The 16,063-nt window shown below is 47.9% G+C and overlaps 1 protein-coding gene across 1 annotated transcript in view; it reads right to left on the bottom strand.

Moving 5' to 3' along the window:
• JPH2 (junctophilin 2) overlaps positions 1-16,063 on the bottom strand; it is a 69,758-nt gene that overhangs the window by 4,015 nt on the left and 49,680 nt on the right. The window contains exon 4 of the mRNA XM_077765246.1: positions 1,009-1,127. Within this exon, the coding sequence (XP_077621372.1) occupies positions 1,009-1,127 (119 nt within the window). The remainder of the gene's footprint in view (positions 1-1,008; positions 1,128-16,063) is intronic.

Below are 16,063 nucleotides of genomic sequence, written 5' to 3' on the forward strand. Positions count from 1 at the left end.
CCCACCTAGCTTACTGTCTAGCTTCCTCATCTGCCCTCCCTTCCATGTTTCTGGGCCTTTGCACCCGCAGTTCCTTCCTCTCAATGTGCGGGTCCCACATAGCACTACGTGGTGCAGTGATGCTCAATGAGTGGTCCCAAACCAGCAGCACTGGCACTGCCCGATCCTTGTTAGAAAAATCACATTCATGGGCTCTACCCCAGACCTACGAAATCAAAACCTCGGGGTGGGCCCAGTGTTCTATGACATGTTTGAGACCCACTGACCTGAGGGCAGCCTTCTCTAACATCTCCCTGCCTGGAGATGTAACTCCCTGGGTTACGTGCTCCCCATGAGCTCCCAGAACCCCCGCTCTAACCACACAGAACGTATGCTGTGTGGAATTTAATCGTAACGGGGAAATGACAGCCAATACCAACAGTTATCAAGCGCTTGCTATAGACAGGCCATGTGCTCTTCATCTGACATGCACTTAATCCACCCCCCAAAAGTATTATTCTTATCCCACTTTACAGATCAGAAGACAGGTTTACAGAGGCGAAAGAATTGAACAAGGTCTCTGAGCTGGTGAGCAGTGGAGTCAGGACGTGAATACATGCCTCACGCCCTGATACACTGTCTTCATGATTCTCTGCTCCTCTAGATTCTGGACCGAGGCTTTGTGCCCCCCAGAGCCCAGCACAGTGCCTGCCCCATGGGCGGGACTTGATTAAACTGAAAGTGATGAGCAGGAGCGGGACCTCTCCCTTCGCTAAGCTTCACTAAGCAGCAGAGAGAGGAGGCAGCCTGGAGTGGGGCCAGCATGCAGCAGGAGCCTCTGGTTCCCCGCCACGACCTCAGCATGAGTCCCCTGGTGTCACCCCATCCCATGCTTTCACCGTACCCCCTTTTCTTCGACCCGCAGACATTTGTGAACCCACCTGGGTATCTCAGCCTTCCAGCAAGCAAACAAAAAGAAAAATGGTCCAACCCTGGGGACCTGCCCGTCCCCTCCCTGGGTGGCCCTACCTGGCTGGTAGAAGTCTGGGGCCAGCTCCCTGGCCAGAGTGCGGGCAATGTTGGACTCCTGGTTGGCAGCCACGGCGGCTTGTTCCGCTGCCTCAGCTTTGGCCTTGGCGTGGCTCGTCCTAAGGAGACAACGTGGTAGAGACTCAGAATCCCTCCAGAAAACCAGACCTCTGCCTACAAAAGATATGCTGGACAGAGCAATCATTCGCTCAGGCTCTCAATGAATCTGTATTGAACCCTGTGGCCCAGACCGCTGTGTGTTGCCTAGACCATTCCGTCTTCTTTCTGAGCACACCAGACAGACCACATCTCTTGCAATCAGTGTGGTCAGGCAACTGAGTTCTGTCCAATGCACTGTGGGAAGACATGGCATACACTGTTTCAGGCCAGGCCCATAAAAACCTCCTCTGTAACCTAGATCCTCTCCTTTTGCCCTGTTGCTGGTTGAATGGAAGAAAAGTTCCAGAAGAGGGAACTTAACCTCTTTTGGATCACAGATCCCTTGGGCATCTGGTGATACCTATGGATTCCTTCTCAGAATAAGGTTTTGAAATGCATAAGATACATAGGATTACAAAGGGATGCAATTATATTGACACACCATTACCAAAATATTTAAAGGAATAAATTTGTAATGTAACGTATGTATCCTTCATTAACACATTGAACAAAGTATCTAGCAAGTCTACTAACTACACGAATTTTAAAGTATAGATTGGCATAAAGGGTATTTCAAAGACATCTGCATTAGGGGCACCAGGCTGGCTCAGTCAGTGGAGCATGTGACTCTTGGATCTCTGGGTTGTGAGTTCAAGCGCCATGTTGGGTGTAGAAATTACTTTAAAAAATCTTTTTTAGAAAACAAATATCTGCAACAACAATAACGTGAAAGTATATGTGATTTCTACTGGCGACAGTCACAGATATTTAGTTTTTATTTATTTATTTTTTTGAGAGAGACAGAGTGCTAGTGGGGGAGGGGCAGAGGGAGAGGGAGACACAGAATTTGAAGCAGGCTCCAGGCTCTGAGTTGTGAGCGCAGAGCCTGACACGGGGCTCGAACTCATGGACCACGAGATCATGACCTGAGCTGAAGTTGGATGCCTAACTGACTGAGCCGCCCAGGTGCCCCAAGTAATGATAGTTCTAACACTGCTGTGGTTTGTTGCCTACCTCTATAATTTGAAGCAAATCCTAGTTTCATTTAGAGGTTAGTAAAAACAAGATAGTTTCCCCATCTGTTGTAGACACTTTTGCTCCCTGCCCAGATCACTTCGCTGGGCAAATGCACCCACCCCTAGCTTCTGTATAGGCTGCTAATGGCTCACTGCTGGCCCAGAGAACTGCACCTAGCAGAAGCCCTGTTTTTCTGGAGGTCAAACTGTCCCCCACTCCAACCAAGCACCCACAACTAATGACTGATGACACCCACCGACAGTCCCCTCTTGACCCAGGAGGATCCAACTCTGTGGTGCGAGCCACAGAACACCCCCCACACCCCCTCCCGTGGGGTCAGGCTGAAGGGGGACTGCAGGTAAGATTACATCCTTGCTGGGTCACTTCCCTACCCTACCCTGCTTCTGTCACCCTCCCCTCTCCTGAGAGCATCCCCTCAAAAAAATCATCTGCTCACGGGGTGCCTGGGTGACTCAGTGGGTTAAGCATCCAGCTCTTGATCTCAGCTCAGATCATATCTCACAGTTCATGAGATGGAGCCCCACATCAGGCTCTGTGCTGACAGCAGAGCCTGCTTGGGATTCTCTCCCCCCATCTCCCTGTGCCCTTCCCCCGCTCCCACTCTCTCTCTCTCTCTGTCAATAAATAAAAACTTAAAAAAAAAATCTGCTCAATAATCCCCACCTCAGATTCTGCTTCTAGAGAGTCTAACCTAAGACAGCATCCAGGTTCACAGACTCCCTAAATTCCATCCACAGAACCCGCTGTGAACCCCATGTTAAGAAACACGGGAAGGAACCAAGGTCCCGAGATGATTATAGATAATGCGAAGTTCCTTTCCCACAGTCCCACACTGGAATGTGGAACATTTAGGCATTACATTGAAACATTCAGTGTGCAACCTTTAAAGAAGCCTTACATGTTTATCGTGTTAAGCACCCGAGATCTGGGAGACGTTTGTTTTGGCTGTTAGTCTACTAAAATAATAACAGCTCCGTTATGAATGGGCCAGGCACAGTCCTAAATGAATTATCAAGATCACCTCATGTAATCATCACAATGCCTTAGGGAGCTGGTGCTGTTATTATTTTCCCTATGTTACAGAAAAGAAAACTGAGGCACGGACAAGGTAAGTAATTTGCCCTGGGTCATGGGGTCATTAAGTGCAGGAGCTAGGAATCTGAACCCAGGTGATGTGACCCAGGGCGCGTCCACTCGAGTACTACTCTGGAAGATGTATCAGCCTGGGGCACTGAGGACACAGACTCCTGTGGATAAGGCCCTGTCCCTGCCCTCACTGTCAAGTGAGGCAGGAAGGTGGTAAACAAACAACAAAATATATTTAATACAATATGGTTAAATAAGAAGAACTTAATTGCCATTGTGAGAAGTGCCATGAAGGAAGTGCCATGAAAATAAAGAACCAGTGTTTGCTTTGGCAGCACATATACTGAAAAAAAAAAATCTAGAGCAGAAAGACAGTATAGATCGGTGACAGAGGTGGGGGCAGTGGAGGTTTCTTTGAGAATGTGACATTTAACTTGAGAAGGAGAAAAACATAAATTAGACCCATAACAGGAGAGGCGGGCACAACAAGGCAGGGAGAAGAAAGGGCACGTGCAAAGGTCCTGAGAGCAAGAGCTCTGTGCTCCGGGGAACTCAACAGTCAAATCAGCATGCACATCTGCGGATGGGTTAATTCCTCAGGGAGCTGATGTGTGTCTTTGTATTTCAATCTCCAGCATATAGAATTAGGCCTGGAATAAGGGAGACAGATTTTATTAAGCTGCTTCTATGTGACGGGCCTTTTACCTATGTTATCCCCTTCAATCCTTAAAACTGCCTGGAGGGTAGTTTTTACTGTTTGTAATTTACACCTGGGGAAACTGAGGCTCAGAGAGGTGTCTTCTCAAGGTTGCAAAATAACAGTTAATACTTACAAAGCATTTATCACATGCCATGGGCTTTGTAGAAATTAACCATTTGATCCCCCAATAACACTGGGTAGCAGCTATTAGTACCGCCATCCCTCTTTTCTGAGGGGATTTTAGGGAACTAAGGCAAACTTACACAGCCAGGAAGTGACAAGCAAGATGTCAGACCAAGGCATTCTAGGATCTAGGGTCTGTGCCTTTAACTGCAGGCTATCCTCTCACCCCGTAGGGAACAGCGGAGTTCGAACCCAGAACTCTGTGATTTCCAAGCCCTGCCCTCACCACCGTGCCGCCTTGCCACGATAATGTTTACTGAAGGAAAGAATACACAAACGTGGGATGTGTGGCTGGTTTAGTTGGTAGAGTATACAGCCCTTGATCTCAGGGTCGTAAGTTCGAGCCCCACGTTGGGCATAGAGTTTACTTTCACAAAAAAAATGAATACTTAAGTGAACTCATGCATGTGGACAGGTATAAGCAGAGGGGCGGCACAGGCAGTGGCCAAGAGCACAGCTTTGGATTCCAGTTTCCGTGCTGCCAAGGCTGGGGCTAGGGTGAGGCAAGGGAGGCATTCACCGCAAGCGCAAAACTTAGGAAGATGCCAAAAACTCGCTAAGCAAGAGAAAACAATATTTTAAAGCAATATTTTAAATGTCAAAAATAATGCCCCGAATCCTTAATGAACAAGTTGTGAACAAAACTTAAATAAAGACTGGATCGGACCCTGCACCTCACCTCACCCTAGTCCTGACCCCACCGTGACTCTAGGACCCTGGGTGAGGTGCTCTGCCTCTCTGTGCCTCAGTTTCTTCGTCTGTACAGTGGAGATAATTATTTTCCCCTCTTGGAGTTGCTGAGAAAACTAATGACTTAAGAGGCAGCCTATGAAAGTGTTTAGGCCACGATGTGACTGAGTGGAGGTGGTGGTGATGGCAGCGGAGGTGACGGCGGTGGGGACGGTGGTGGTGGTGGAGGAGCAGGTGAAGGAGGAGGAGGAGGAGGAGGAAGATGAGGTTTCTGACATCAAAACCGAGTGTGGTATATGCATATGCCAGCTTCATATTTGCCTGTACATGGATGCATGTGACTCAAACTCCTAAACTTCCCAGAAACACTTCCCTGGCAACCTGAAACCCCAGGTCGGGGGGAGGGAAAGTGCTGGGCAAACCTTCAAAGGGAGAAAATGTCCTTTTTTGGTAACACAAGCTGGACGGCGCTTGCCTGTTTCCTTGGTGCCCTGGGAAGCTGTGCTACATACAAGACTCCTCCTAAGGCCAAAAAGGCAGCCTGCACACAGAGCCCCAGAAGATGTGGGGGATCAACCGTGGACCGCCGCCCAGAGTGGCCAGAACAGGGGTTGAGAAAGGGGCGGCCACACAGCCCAAGGCAGTGAGGGCTGCTGTGTTCACAGAAGCACACCGCTCTTCCCCGTGTCCGTCAGTCTGGCCGGCTGACCCCCTTGTCTCTGGTCTCAGGAATGGCTGCCGTCCTTCAAGCCAGACACCCCCGTGTTCTCCCACACCCTCCTCCACGGCTCCTTGCGGCAGCCGCGGCCATCACTCACCAGGTCCCCTCTCCCAGTCCTGCTAAAGCTCCAGCATCCGCGGCCTCTCCCTCCTTCCGTCACTGCTCCTCAAAGGCCCCGTGTGCTCCCTACAACTGACCACAGTGGCATCGTGTGCTGGCGTCCAGGGGCCTCAGCTCTTGCTTAAGATCTTTGCAAGGCTTCCTATCACGCTCAAAATAAAGCCCAGGGCACTTAGCACAGCCTTCAAGCTTCTCCAGTCCTCGGCTGAGGCCGCCCTGATGAGCGAATCACCAGCTGCCTTCCCGGCTCAGCACTGTCAGCTCCGGGGTGAGGGCAGGGCGCCTGCTGTTGCTCAGAGGCTCCTGTAGGTCAGGACCACTCACAGTGTGGCCCATCACCCTCCTGGCCCCTCATCACCTGGGAGCTTGTCAGAAATGCAGGTTCTTGGGCTCTACCCCAGACCTATTGAGTCAGAACTTCAGGGAGAGGAGCCCAGGAATCTGTTTTAGAAGCACTCCAGAAGCTTCCACTGCTCACTGAGGTCTAAGCATGCGCTGGCAGACAGATCGAGAAACCAGCTCTATGCTGGGCAGCTCCCAGCCTGCTCAACTCCACGGGAGCCTTGCTTGTGTGCTTCTCCTTAAGCCCCAGGATCCCTTCCCTGGGGTCAGCTCCTGCTGAGGAAATGGACCTGTTTCTTCTCCTCTGACCGTCACTGTGTCTGGGCTGAGACCGCCAGGGCAGGGTCTCCAAGGATGGCTCTGACCCGCGGGGAAAGGCGACCAGCACAAACTGGGGCAGGGGGAGGGGCAGGGATCAGGCACTCTTCTTGATTTCATTCGGATTATCTTTCATCAGCAGGGTTAAAAATAAGGCTGGTGGTTCTGGGACCGGGGCAGGCCGCTAACCCAACAGAACCGCTTCTGGGAGCACCCCCGCACCCCAGCTTCTTTTCCTCATCCCCAGCCCCCTACCTGCTATTCCAAGTCAGCCTTGCTGGCTGCCCAGTCTCCACCAGGCATTGATGGCTTGCTTCCTGGGCAAAGAGGATACCTGCTGGACTTATCCCCGACTCCGTGCTTTGTTCAGGCTGTTCCCCCACCTGGAACGCTCAGTCCCCTCTGTCTGACCTCCCAGTCTTAAAGGGCCAGCTCTATACCCACTTCTGTATATTGATTCATTCATTTAATGTAACTTTCTGGAGTGCTTACTGAGTGCTAGGCACTATTCTGGGTACTGTGGATATAACAGCAAACCAAGCATCCAAAAACCCCTTGTAGAGTTCACGTTCTAGTGCAGGGAGATGGCAAACTGCAGCAGCGGGCCAGCCAGTCCTGCCCGTGAGCAGAGACTGGTTTGTATACTTTCGAATGGTTGGAAAAAACAAAACAAAAAAACCAAGAGCAATATTTTCTGACACATGAAAATTACATGAAATTTAGATTTCAGTGTCCATATAAAGTTTTACTGAAACCCAGCCACACCCATTTGTTGACACATTATCTAGAGTTAAGTAGGTACCAAAGACACTGTGTGACCTGCAAGGCCAAAAATATTTACCACCTGCTCTTTTGCAGAAAAAAGTTTACTGACCCCTGTTTTAATGCATTCACCCAACAACTAGCTTTTCTACTACTACTATTAACACTATTAATACCCGTTATTTGTTAGATTCTTTGTGCCCAGCTCTGGGTTATGGCTGCCTTTACACAAATGACCTCAGAGAGGTGGAGTCACTTTCTCAAGGTCACACAGCTAGAAGTGAATCAGCCCAAGCTCTTACCCTTTACACCAAGCTGCCACCCTCTTGCCAGTAACTCTGGGCCAAGTCCTCCATGAGCTGGGACCAGGGAAGGGGATCGATAGGACCCAGCAGCCACCTGAGCCTATCACAGCCGCCAAGTCAGCCACACAACAGCCCTGAAAACCAATGGATAAGGAGGGATGCAGAGTAAAGCCTCTAAACTGCTGGGTAGAGTTGCTAAGAAGAAACTCCAGCTAGGTGGCTTGGGTGAGGGGTCCGAGCACTGTCCCCTTACAATCTTTGGCAAGTCCGAGCCCCCTGAACCCCGGTCTCCTCATCTGTAATATGGGGATAATAACAGCAACTACCAGGCAGAAATGATGTAAGAAGTAGATGAATGGACAGTCATCTGGCCCTTAGAGCAGTGGCCACTACACAGGAAGTCCATATAGTCCTTTTCAATAAAATAAATAGGCATAATTTTTTTAGAGAAGCCTAAAAGTCATGGATGTGTACTATGTGCCACTGAGTTGTTAAAAAAAAAAAATTAAAACTTTTTTCTTTTTTTAAAAAAAAATTTTTTTTTTTTAATGTTTTATTTATTTCTAGGAGAGAGAGAGAGAGACAGCGTGAGCAGGGGAGGGTCAGAGAGAGAGGGAGTCAGACTGAAACAGGCTCCAGGCTCTGAGCTGGCAGTCAGCACAGGGCCCGACGCGGGGCTCGAACCCACGAACCGCGAGATCATGACCTAAGCGAAAGTCGGACGCTTAACCGACTAAGCCACCCAGGCGCCCCAAAACTCTTTTTTCATTTTTAAAGTAAAAAAAAAAATTCAGACCAAAAACTCCTGGTATGTTCGGAGGACAGAGGCAGATAATGAGGCCCCAGCTCAAAGCTCTGCCAGGCTCTCTGGAGGGCGCAGAGGTGGCTGACAGGGACAGTGCTGCCAAATGTCTTCCTGTGGTGGGGGTGCTTCAGATGCCACTGCCTGCCCTCTCCCAAAATAGCCCCTCGCCCACAGCTCTGGCTGGCCGGGGCCATTTCCTCCCAAACAATCCTGGTCAGAGTAACCACAAGGAGGGAGCACAGCTGGGGTCCCCAGAAATCTGCCCAGAGAGCTGCCGGGAAGAAAGCCCCCGAGGATGTAGGCAAGGGCATGGCCAGTGAGTCTTGACTGAAGGGGGAACCTCCTCCCCTCTCCACCCCAGCCCCAGGACTTCATTTGGCAAATGGGGCTAAATCCCTGCCAGGAAGTCCCCCTCACCAGAGGGGGTTAAGGGCAGAAGCTCCAGTCTAAATAACAGCACCATCACAATCCAGGTATCTTACCTTTGCTCACTGGTCTCAGTTTCCTCAACTGTGAAATGGGGATAATAATACTTCAGAAAATTACCGAGTCCGAAATGAGCATAAATGGAGCATTTAACAAATACTAGCTTTCATTATCATGGTTTTTGTTACTATTGTAACAGTGCTGACCAACAATTCCCTTCCAGAATTTTATGGACTGCTAACAAATTGGGATGTAAATATGCATTCTTGTGGAAGGATATGTCCTCTGAACACCGTTCCGGGTTCACCCATGCTGTACCCCGTGTCCATACTTCAATCCTTTCTTCTTTTTATTTATATTTTTATTTTTATTTTGAGAGAGAGAGACAGAACATATGCGAGCGGGGTAAGGACAGGGTGAGAGGAGAGAATCTCAAGCAGGCTCCACGCTCAGCACAGAGTCCAACACAGGGCTTGATCTCACAACCCTGGGATCATGACTTGAGCCAAAATCAAGAGCTGGACTCTCAAATGATTGAGCCACCCAGTGGCCCCCATACTTCGATCCTTTCTACCAACAAATGTTGCTTTACTGTGTGCAGCAACTGTATTAAGTTTACCTGGTTATTCCAGCAGTTTCCACTTTCTGGCTGCTGTGAATAAAGCTGCTATGGGCAGCACCAGTTCTTACGTGTCTGTATGTTTTCATTCGTTTTGGGTGCCCATTGAGGAGCAGAATTTCCAGGTCATGTGTTAAGTCCATGTTCTGGTTGAGGGACTGCCAGGCTGGGTCCACGGTGGCTGCACCATTTTACACCCTCTTCAGAACACAGGAGGGCTCCCATTTCTCCTCGTCTTTGCTAACACTTGTTATTATACCCATCGTTTTAATTTTATTCATACTACTGGTTTGTGAGGTGGTGGTGACAGTGGTGATGGTGGCGGAAGCATCATGAGCCGTCGGGGAAACGTCCATCTGCATTTTCCTGGTGGCTCATGACACTGAGCATCTATTCATGGGCTTCATGGCCATTTGTAGATCTTCTCAGGAGAAACATCTCTTTGGATCCTTTGCCTTTTTTCAACTGGGTTTCTGTCTTTTTTATTATGGAGTTGTAGAAGTTCCTTACATAGTCTAGATGTAGTCCCTTATCAGGCATATTGCCAATCATGTATTGCCAATATTTTTCCATCCTGTGGCTTGTCTTTCCACTTTCTTGATATTGTCCTTTGCAGCATAAAGGTCTTTCAGTTTAATGCAGTCCAGTGTATCTGTTTTGTTTTTGTTTTTTTCTTTTGTTGTCTGTGCTTTTGGTGCCAGAGCCAAGAAGGCTCTGCCCAACCTGTGGTCACAAAGGCTTGTTCCCGTATTTTCTTCTAAGAATTTCCCAGTTTTAGTGCTGACGTACAGATCTATGCATACGCCTTGGCCATGGGGTCATGCTGCCTTGTGAATTAAGTACCACCACCGTTGTACAAATGAGAAAACCGAGTCACAGAGAGCCTAAGTCACTTGCTCATTGTTATTATAATGAGCGCTGAGCCAGAAGGGAAGGAAATAGAGTCTGGTAGGAGAGACAGAGAAGACTGAAAGGTCCTGACAGCAGAGCAAACAGAAACCAACAGAGTAGGAGAAAGCTCATGGGTTCCAAGAGTTCGAGCCCTGCGTCGGGCTCTGTGCTGACAGCTCAGAGCCTGAAGCCTCCTTCAGATTCTGTGTCTCTTTCTCTCTCTGCCCGTCCCTTGCTCACACTCTGTCTCTCTCTCAAAAATAAATAAACATTAAAAAAATTTTTTAAAGCATATAAAATGACATGACTTCATTGTAGAAAAGTTTTGAAAATCAGCAGGTTTTCTTTTTTAAAAAATGCCATCAATGTTTTGGTATTTTGAGGTGGTTAGGAGCACAGCTGTAGGACTATGGATGACTTAATACATTTTCTGTGCTTTGATTTTTCCATCCATAAAATGGGGACATGAAGAGCCCCTACCTCATTGGGCTGTTGGGATTATAGAGTGAATTAATGTAATAAAGCATTTCAAAGAGTAGGCTCTATGCATGAGTTTGAAAGTTTTCAATAAAGTGGCTTTGTTCCAGGTGAAGTGGGCAGCTATGCCTGCCACCTCCTCAGGGCCCAGAGAACACCCCCATCCTGCAAATGCAGCCTGGAATCCCCAGGCCATGGACATGACCTCTTCCAGATCACACTGTGGTTATTTATTTATTTATTTTGTGTGTGTGTGAGATTGAGAGAGAGAGAGAGAGCACAAGCCAAGGAGGGGCAGAGAGAAAGAGAGAATCTCAAGCAGGCTTCGCACATCAGGCCAGAGCTGGATGGAAGGCTCGAACCCATGAGCTGTGAGACCATGACCTGAGCAGAAACCAAGATATGCTCCACCCACTGAGCCACCCAGGGGCCCCACATCACGTTTTATAGCGGCCCTTGTCCCCTGCTGACAGAAGGCCTCCGCCACATGAGAGCAGGTGTGTGACCCCCGCCCTGGCCTAGAAGGCAGAGGCAAAGTAATAAGAGTTGCTGTTTACTGAGTGCTAACTATGTGGCAGACATGTGACCTATGTGGTCAGCTGAGTAATGGCCTCAACGCTTCCCGTCCCAATCCCTGGAACTTGTGAATGTGACCTTATATGGCAAAAGGACCTTTGCAGATGTGATTGAGGATCCTGGGATGCGGGGATTACCCTGGATTAGCCAGGGAGGCCCCAGATGTGATCACGAGAGTCCTTACAGCAGGAGGCAGGGGGAGGTGGGACGGTGGGAGGGTAGGCCACGTGATGACAGGAGACTGGATATGAAAAAGAAGAGAGGCGCCTGGGTGGCTCAGTCAGTAAGCGTCTGACTCTTGATTTCGGCTCAGGTCATGATCTCCCGGTTCGTGGGTTCGAGCCCCATGTCAGGCTCTTCACTGACAGTGCAGAACCTGCTTGGGATTCTCTCTCTCTCTCTCTCTCTGCCCCTCCTGTTCTCTGCTCTCAAAATAAATAAGAAAACTTAAAAAAAAAAAAAAAAAAGCACCAGCAGAGACTGGAGCGGTATGTGATGTGAAAATGTAGAGGCCATGAACTGAGGAACAGGGCGGCCACTGGAAGCTGAAAAGTCAAGGAACTGGATTCTCCCCCGGGAGCCTCCAGAAGGAATTAGATGTGCTGACCTTGGCTGTGGCTTGGGGAGACCGATTTCAGACTTCCAACCTCCAGAAGGGTAAACGGATAAATCTGTGTTGTGTTAAGGCCCCAAGTCTGTGGAAATTTGTTATGGCAGCAACAGGAAGCTAAATCAACTCGTGTGATCTCATCATCCTCAAGACAACTCACCTTACGGGGAAAGAAAGTCATCTGCCCGAGGCTCATCGCTGGAAAGTGCCAGAGCCAGCTGGAACGTGCCTCCAGGGCCATCTGGCTCCAAAGCCCACGTGTCCGCTGTGCTCCCTCAGTTCAAGCCCACGTTCCAGGAGGGCCCAGCGGCCACCACCCAGCCTCTTCCCCAAGGGGTGGTCTGAGGCCCTGGGTCACTGTGCCCTTCTGAGAGGTTCCCAGCAGTGATAGCTCTGTTTCCCCACAAAAGGCTAGTCCGTCGGGGCCTGGGAATTGCCTGGCTGACTGTGTATGACTGAGGTCTGGCTGCACTTTGGTAACTAGTGAGGGGTCAGGGAGGGGACCTTGGGCCTGCACCCCTCCCCCACATAAGACTGGGTCCTGCGGTCCAATCCGGAACCTGGCTGCCGGCAAGATGGCCTCTTCTGTGTGGACTGGCACAGAGACCTTCGGAGCAGCACAGAGAAACTTCCTCTTTAAAAAGTCTATGCCAGGTTTGAAAACCACAGTTTACAAATTATAAAAACAAATATTAAAGCTATAGCTATTCCATGAATCCACTGAGCTCCCATGTGCAGGACCCGGTTTTTAACAGGGTTATGAACACATAACAATTCAGTTTGGAGGTACAGTGCTTGAGAGCACAGAACCTGCAATCACACTTCCTGGGTTTGAACCCCTGACTCGCACACGAGGCAGTGTGGCCTGGGAAAATTGCTTAACTTTTCTGTGTATCCATCTCTTCTTCAGAACAATGAGTGTGGCAGGCAGATTTCTCAGGGCGCTCCTGGTACTCACACCCTTATGTAAGCCCCTCCCCTGTGTGTAGGCTAGACTTAGGTTTCTAAATAAAAGTACACGGAAAAGGTGATTCGTTTATAAAAGAGTGACTTCTCTCTTGCTAGCAGTTTCTCTTGCTGGCCTTGATGGGGAGTCCATGTGGAAGGAACTGAGGGCTGCCTCCGGCCAACAGCAGTGAGAATCTAAGGCCTTCAGTCCAAAGGCCCACAAGAATATGTCTATCGCGAGGGGCGCCTGGGTGGCTCAGTCAGTTAAGCCTCTGACTTCAGCTCAGGTCATGATCTTGCAGTCATGAGTTCGAGCCCCCCATCGGGCTCTGTGCTGACAGCTCAGAACCTGGAGCCTGCTTCGGAGTCTATGTCTCCCTCTTTCTGCCCCTTCCCCCCTCTAAAATAAATAAAAACATTAAAAAATTAACAAAAAAGAATGTCTATTATGATACTGTGATTTATAAGAAATGCAGCTGACCCTTGAACAAAGCAGGGATTGGGTGCGTCAATTGCCCACAGAGTCAAAAATCCAAGTATCACTTCTGACCCCACAACGTTAACTACTAATAGCCTATGTTGATCAGAAGATTTACTGACAATATACACACTTAATTAGCACACATTCTGTATGTTATATGTACTATAACCTGTATTCTTCCAATAAACTAAGCTAGAGAAAAGGAAATGTTATTAAGAAAACCGAGGGGCACCTGGGTAGCTTAGTCGGTTAAGCATCCGACTTTCGCTTAGGTCATGATCTCGCGGTTCGTGGGTTCGAGCCCTGCGTCGGGCTCTGTGCTGACTGCCAGCTCAGAGCCTGGAGCCTGTTTCAGTCTGTGACTCCCTCTCTCTCTGACCCTCCCCTGCTCACGCTGTCTCTCTCTCTCCTAGAAATAAATAAAAAACATTAAAAAAAAAAAAAAGAAAACCTAAAAGAAGAGAAAATACATTTATAGTACTGTACTTTACTAAAAAAAAATCCATATTTCAGTGGGCCTGTGCAGGTCAAACACATGTTATTTAAGGGTCAACTTGAGGGTCACTCAGATGACCAAAATATATTTCTCATATATATTTAGTCTTTGTCCATGGTTCCTGTTTCATGGTTTCCAAAACTCTTGGAATTTCCAGAGTGATAAGAGCAATGGGAGCATCTTTTGTTACAGTATTTAGTCTCTTGGCACAAAAACAGACATGCATATCGATAAATGGAACAGAACAGAGAGCCCAGAAATGGACCCACAAACATATGGCCAAGTAATCTTTGACAAAGCAGGAAAGAATATCCAATGGAATAAACACAGTCTCTTCAGCAAGTGGTGCTGGGAAAACTGGACACTGATGTGCAGAAAAATGAACCTGAACCCTTTCTTACACCATACACAAAAATAAAGTCAAAATGGATGAAAGACCTAAATGTAAGACAAGAAGCCATCAAAATCCTGGAGGAGAAAGCAGGGAAAAACCTCTTTGACCTCGGCCGCAGCAACTTCTTACTCAACACGTCTCTGGAGACAAGGGAAACAAAAGCAAAAATGAACTATTGGGACTTCATCAAGATAAAAAGCTTCTGCAAAGCGAAGGAAACAATCAGACAAACTAATAGGCAACCGATGTAATGGGAGAAGATACTTGCAAATGACATATCAGATAAAAGATTAGTATCCAAAATCTATAAAAAATGTATCCAACTCAACACCCCCAAAACAAATAATACAGTGAAGAAACGGGCAAAAGACATGAATAGACATTTCTGCAAAGAAGACATCCAGATGGCCAACTGACACATGAAAAAATACTCAACATCACTCATCATCAGGGAAACACAAATCAAAACCACAATGAGATACCACCTCACACCTGTCAGGATGGGTGACATTAACAACTCAGGCAACGACAGATGTTGGCGAGGATGTGGAGAAAGAAGATCTCTTTTGCGCTGCTGGTGGGAATGCAAACTGGTGTGGCCACTCTGGAAAACAGGATGGAGATTCCTCAAAAAATTAAAAATAGAACTAGCCTACGAACCAGCAATTGCACTACTAGGTATTTATCCAAGGGATACAGGTGTGCTGTTTCGAAGGGGCACATGCGCCCCAATGTTTATAGCAGCGCTACTGACAACAGCCACGGTATGGAAAGAGCCCAAATGTCCCCTGAAGGATGAAGGGATAAAGAAGATGTGGTACATATATACAATGGGCTATTACCCGGCAATCAAAAAGAATGAAATCTTGCCAACTGCAATGATGCAGATGGAACTAGATGGTATTATGCTAAGCAAAATTAGTCCGTCAAGAGAAAGACGAACGTGATATGACTTCACTCATATGAGGAATTTAAGATACAAAACAGATAAACATAAAGGAAGGGAACCAAAAATAATACAAAAACAGGCAGGGGCACAAAACATAAGAGACTCTTAAATACAGAGAACAAACAGAGGGTTGCTGGAGGGGTTGTGGGAGGGGGGATGGGCTAAATGGGTAAGGGGCATTAAGGAATCTACTCCTGAAATCATTGTTGTACTATATGCTAACTCATTTGGATGTAAATTTAAAAAATAAATTAATTTAAAAAAACAATATTTAGTCTCTTGTCCCCAGTTCCTGAAATCACTTCAGAGCCATACAAACGAAATGGGAGTCTTGATATTCATAACAAGCCCCTTCTCACCACACCTACGTTTATGATGAGGCGGTGACTTCTGGAAAGCACCTAACGATGGAGGCTGGTTGCCAGGGGCACCGACCAAGAATGGAGGGTTGGAATCAGTCCCACCCTGTGATTTCAGGGGAAGGAAGAGAGGCTGGAGAATGAACCAATCACCAGCGGCCAATGATTTAATCAATCGCGCCTATGATAAGAAGCCTCCATGAAAACCTAAAAGGACGGTGTTCAGAAAGCTTCTGGGTTGGTGAATACGTGAAGGTACAGGAAGAGCGTCACACTTAGAGCACAGAAGCCCTGCACAGCTCTGCTATTGATCTGGTTCTGAGTTATATCCTTTGATAATAAACTAGTAATCTAGTAAATAAATTGTTTCTCTGAGTTCTGTGAGCTGCTCTAGCAAATTAATTGAACTCAGAGAGGGGGTCACTAGAACCTCCTACCTACAGCTGGTCATTTAGGAGCCCAGGTGGCATCCTAGATTTGCAAATGGAAGGGGGGGGTTGCCGATCCCCTGACTTGTGGGCTCTGACACTGTCTCCTGGTAGATAATGTCAGAACTGAGTGGAATTCTCAGAACCTCAGCTGGTGTCAGTGAACTGCTTG

This window comes from Crocuta crocuta, unplaced genomic scaffold (assembly GCF_008692635.1).
Source record: "Crocuta crocuta isolate KB4526 unplaced genomic scaffold, BGI_CrCroc_1.0 scaffold477, whole genome shotgun sequence".
Classification (NCBI taxonomy): Eukaryota; Metazoa; Chordata; class Mammalia; order Carnivora; family Hyaenidae; genus Crocuta; species Crocuta crocuta.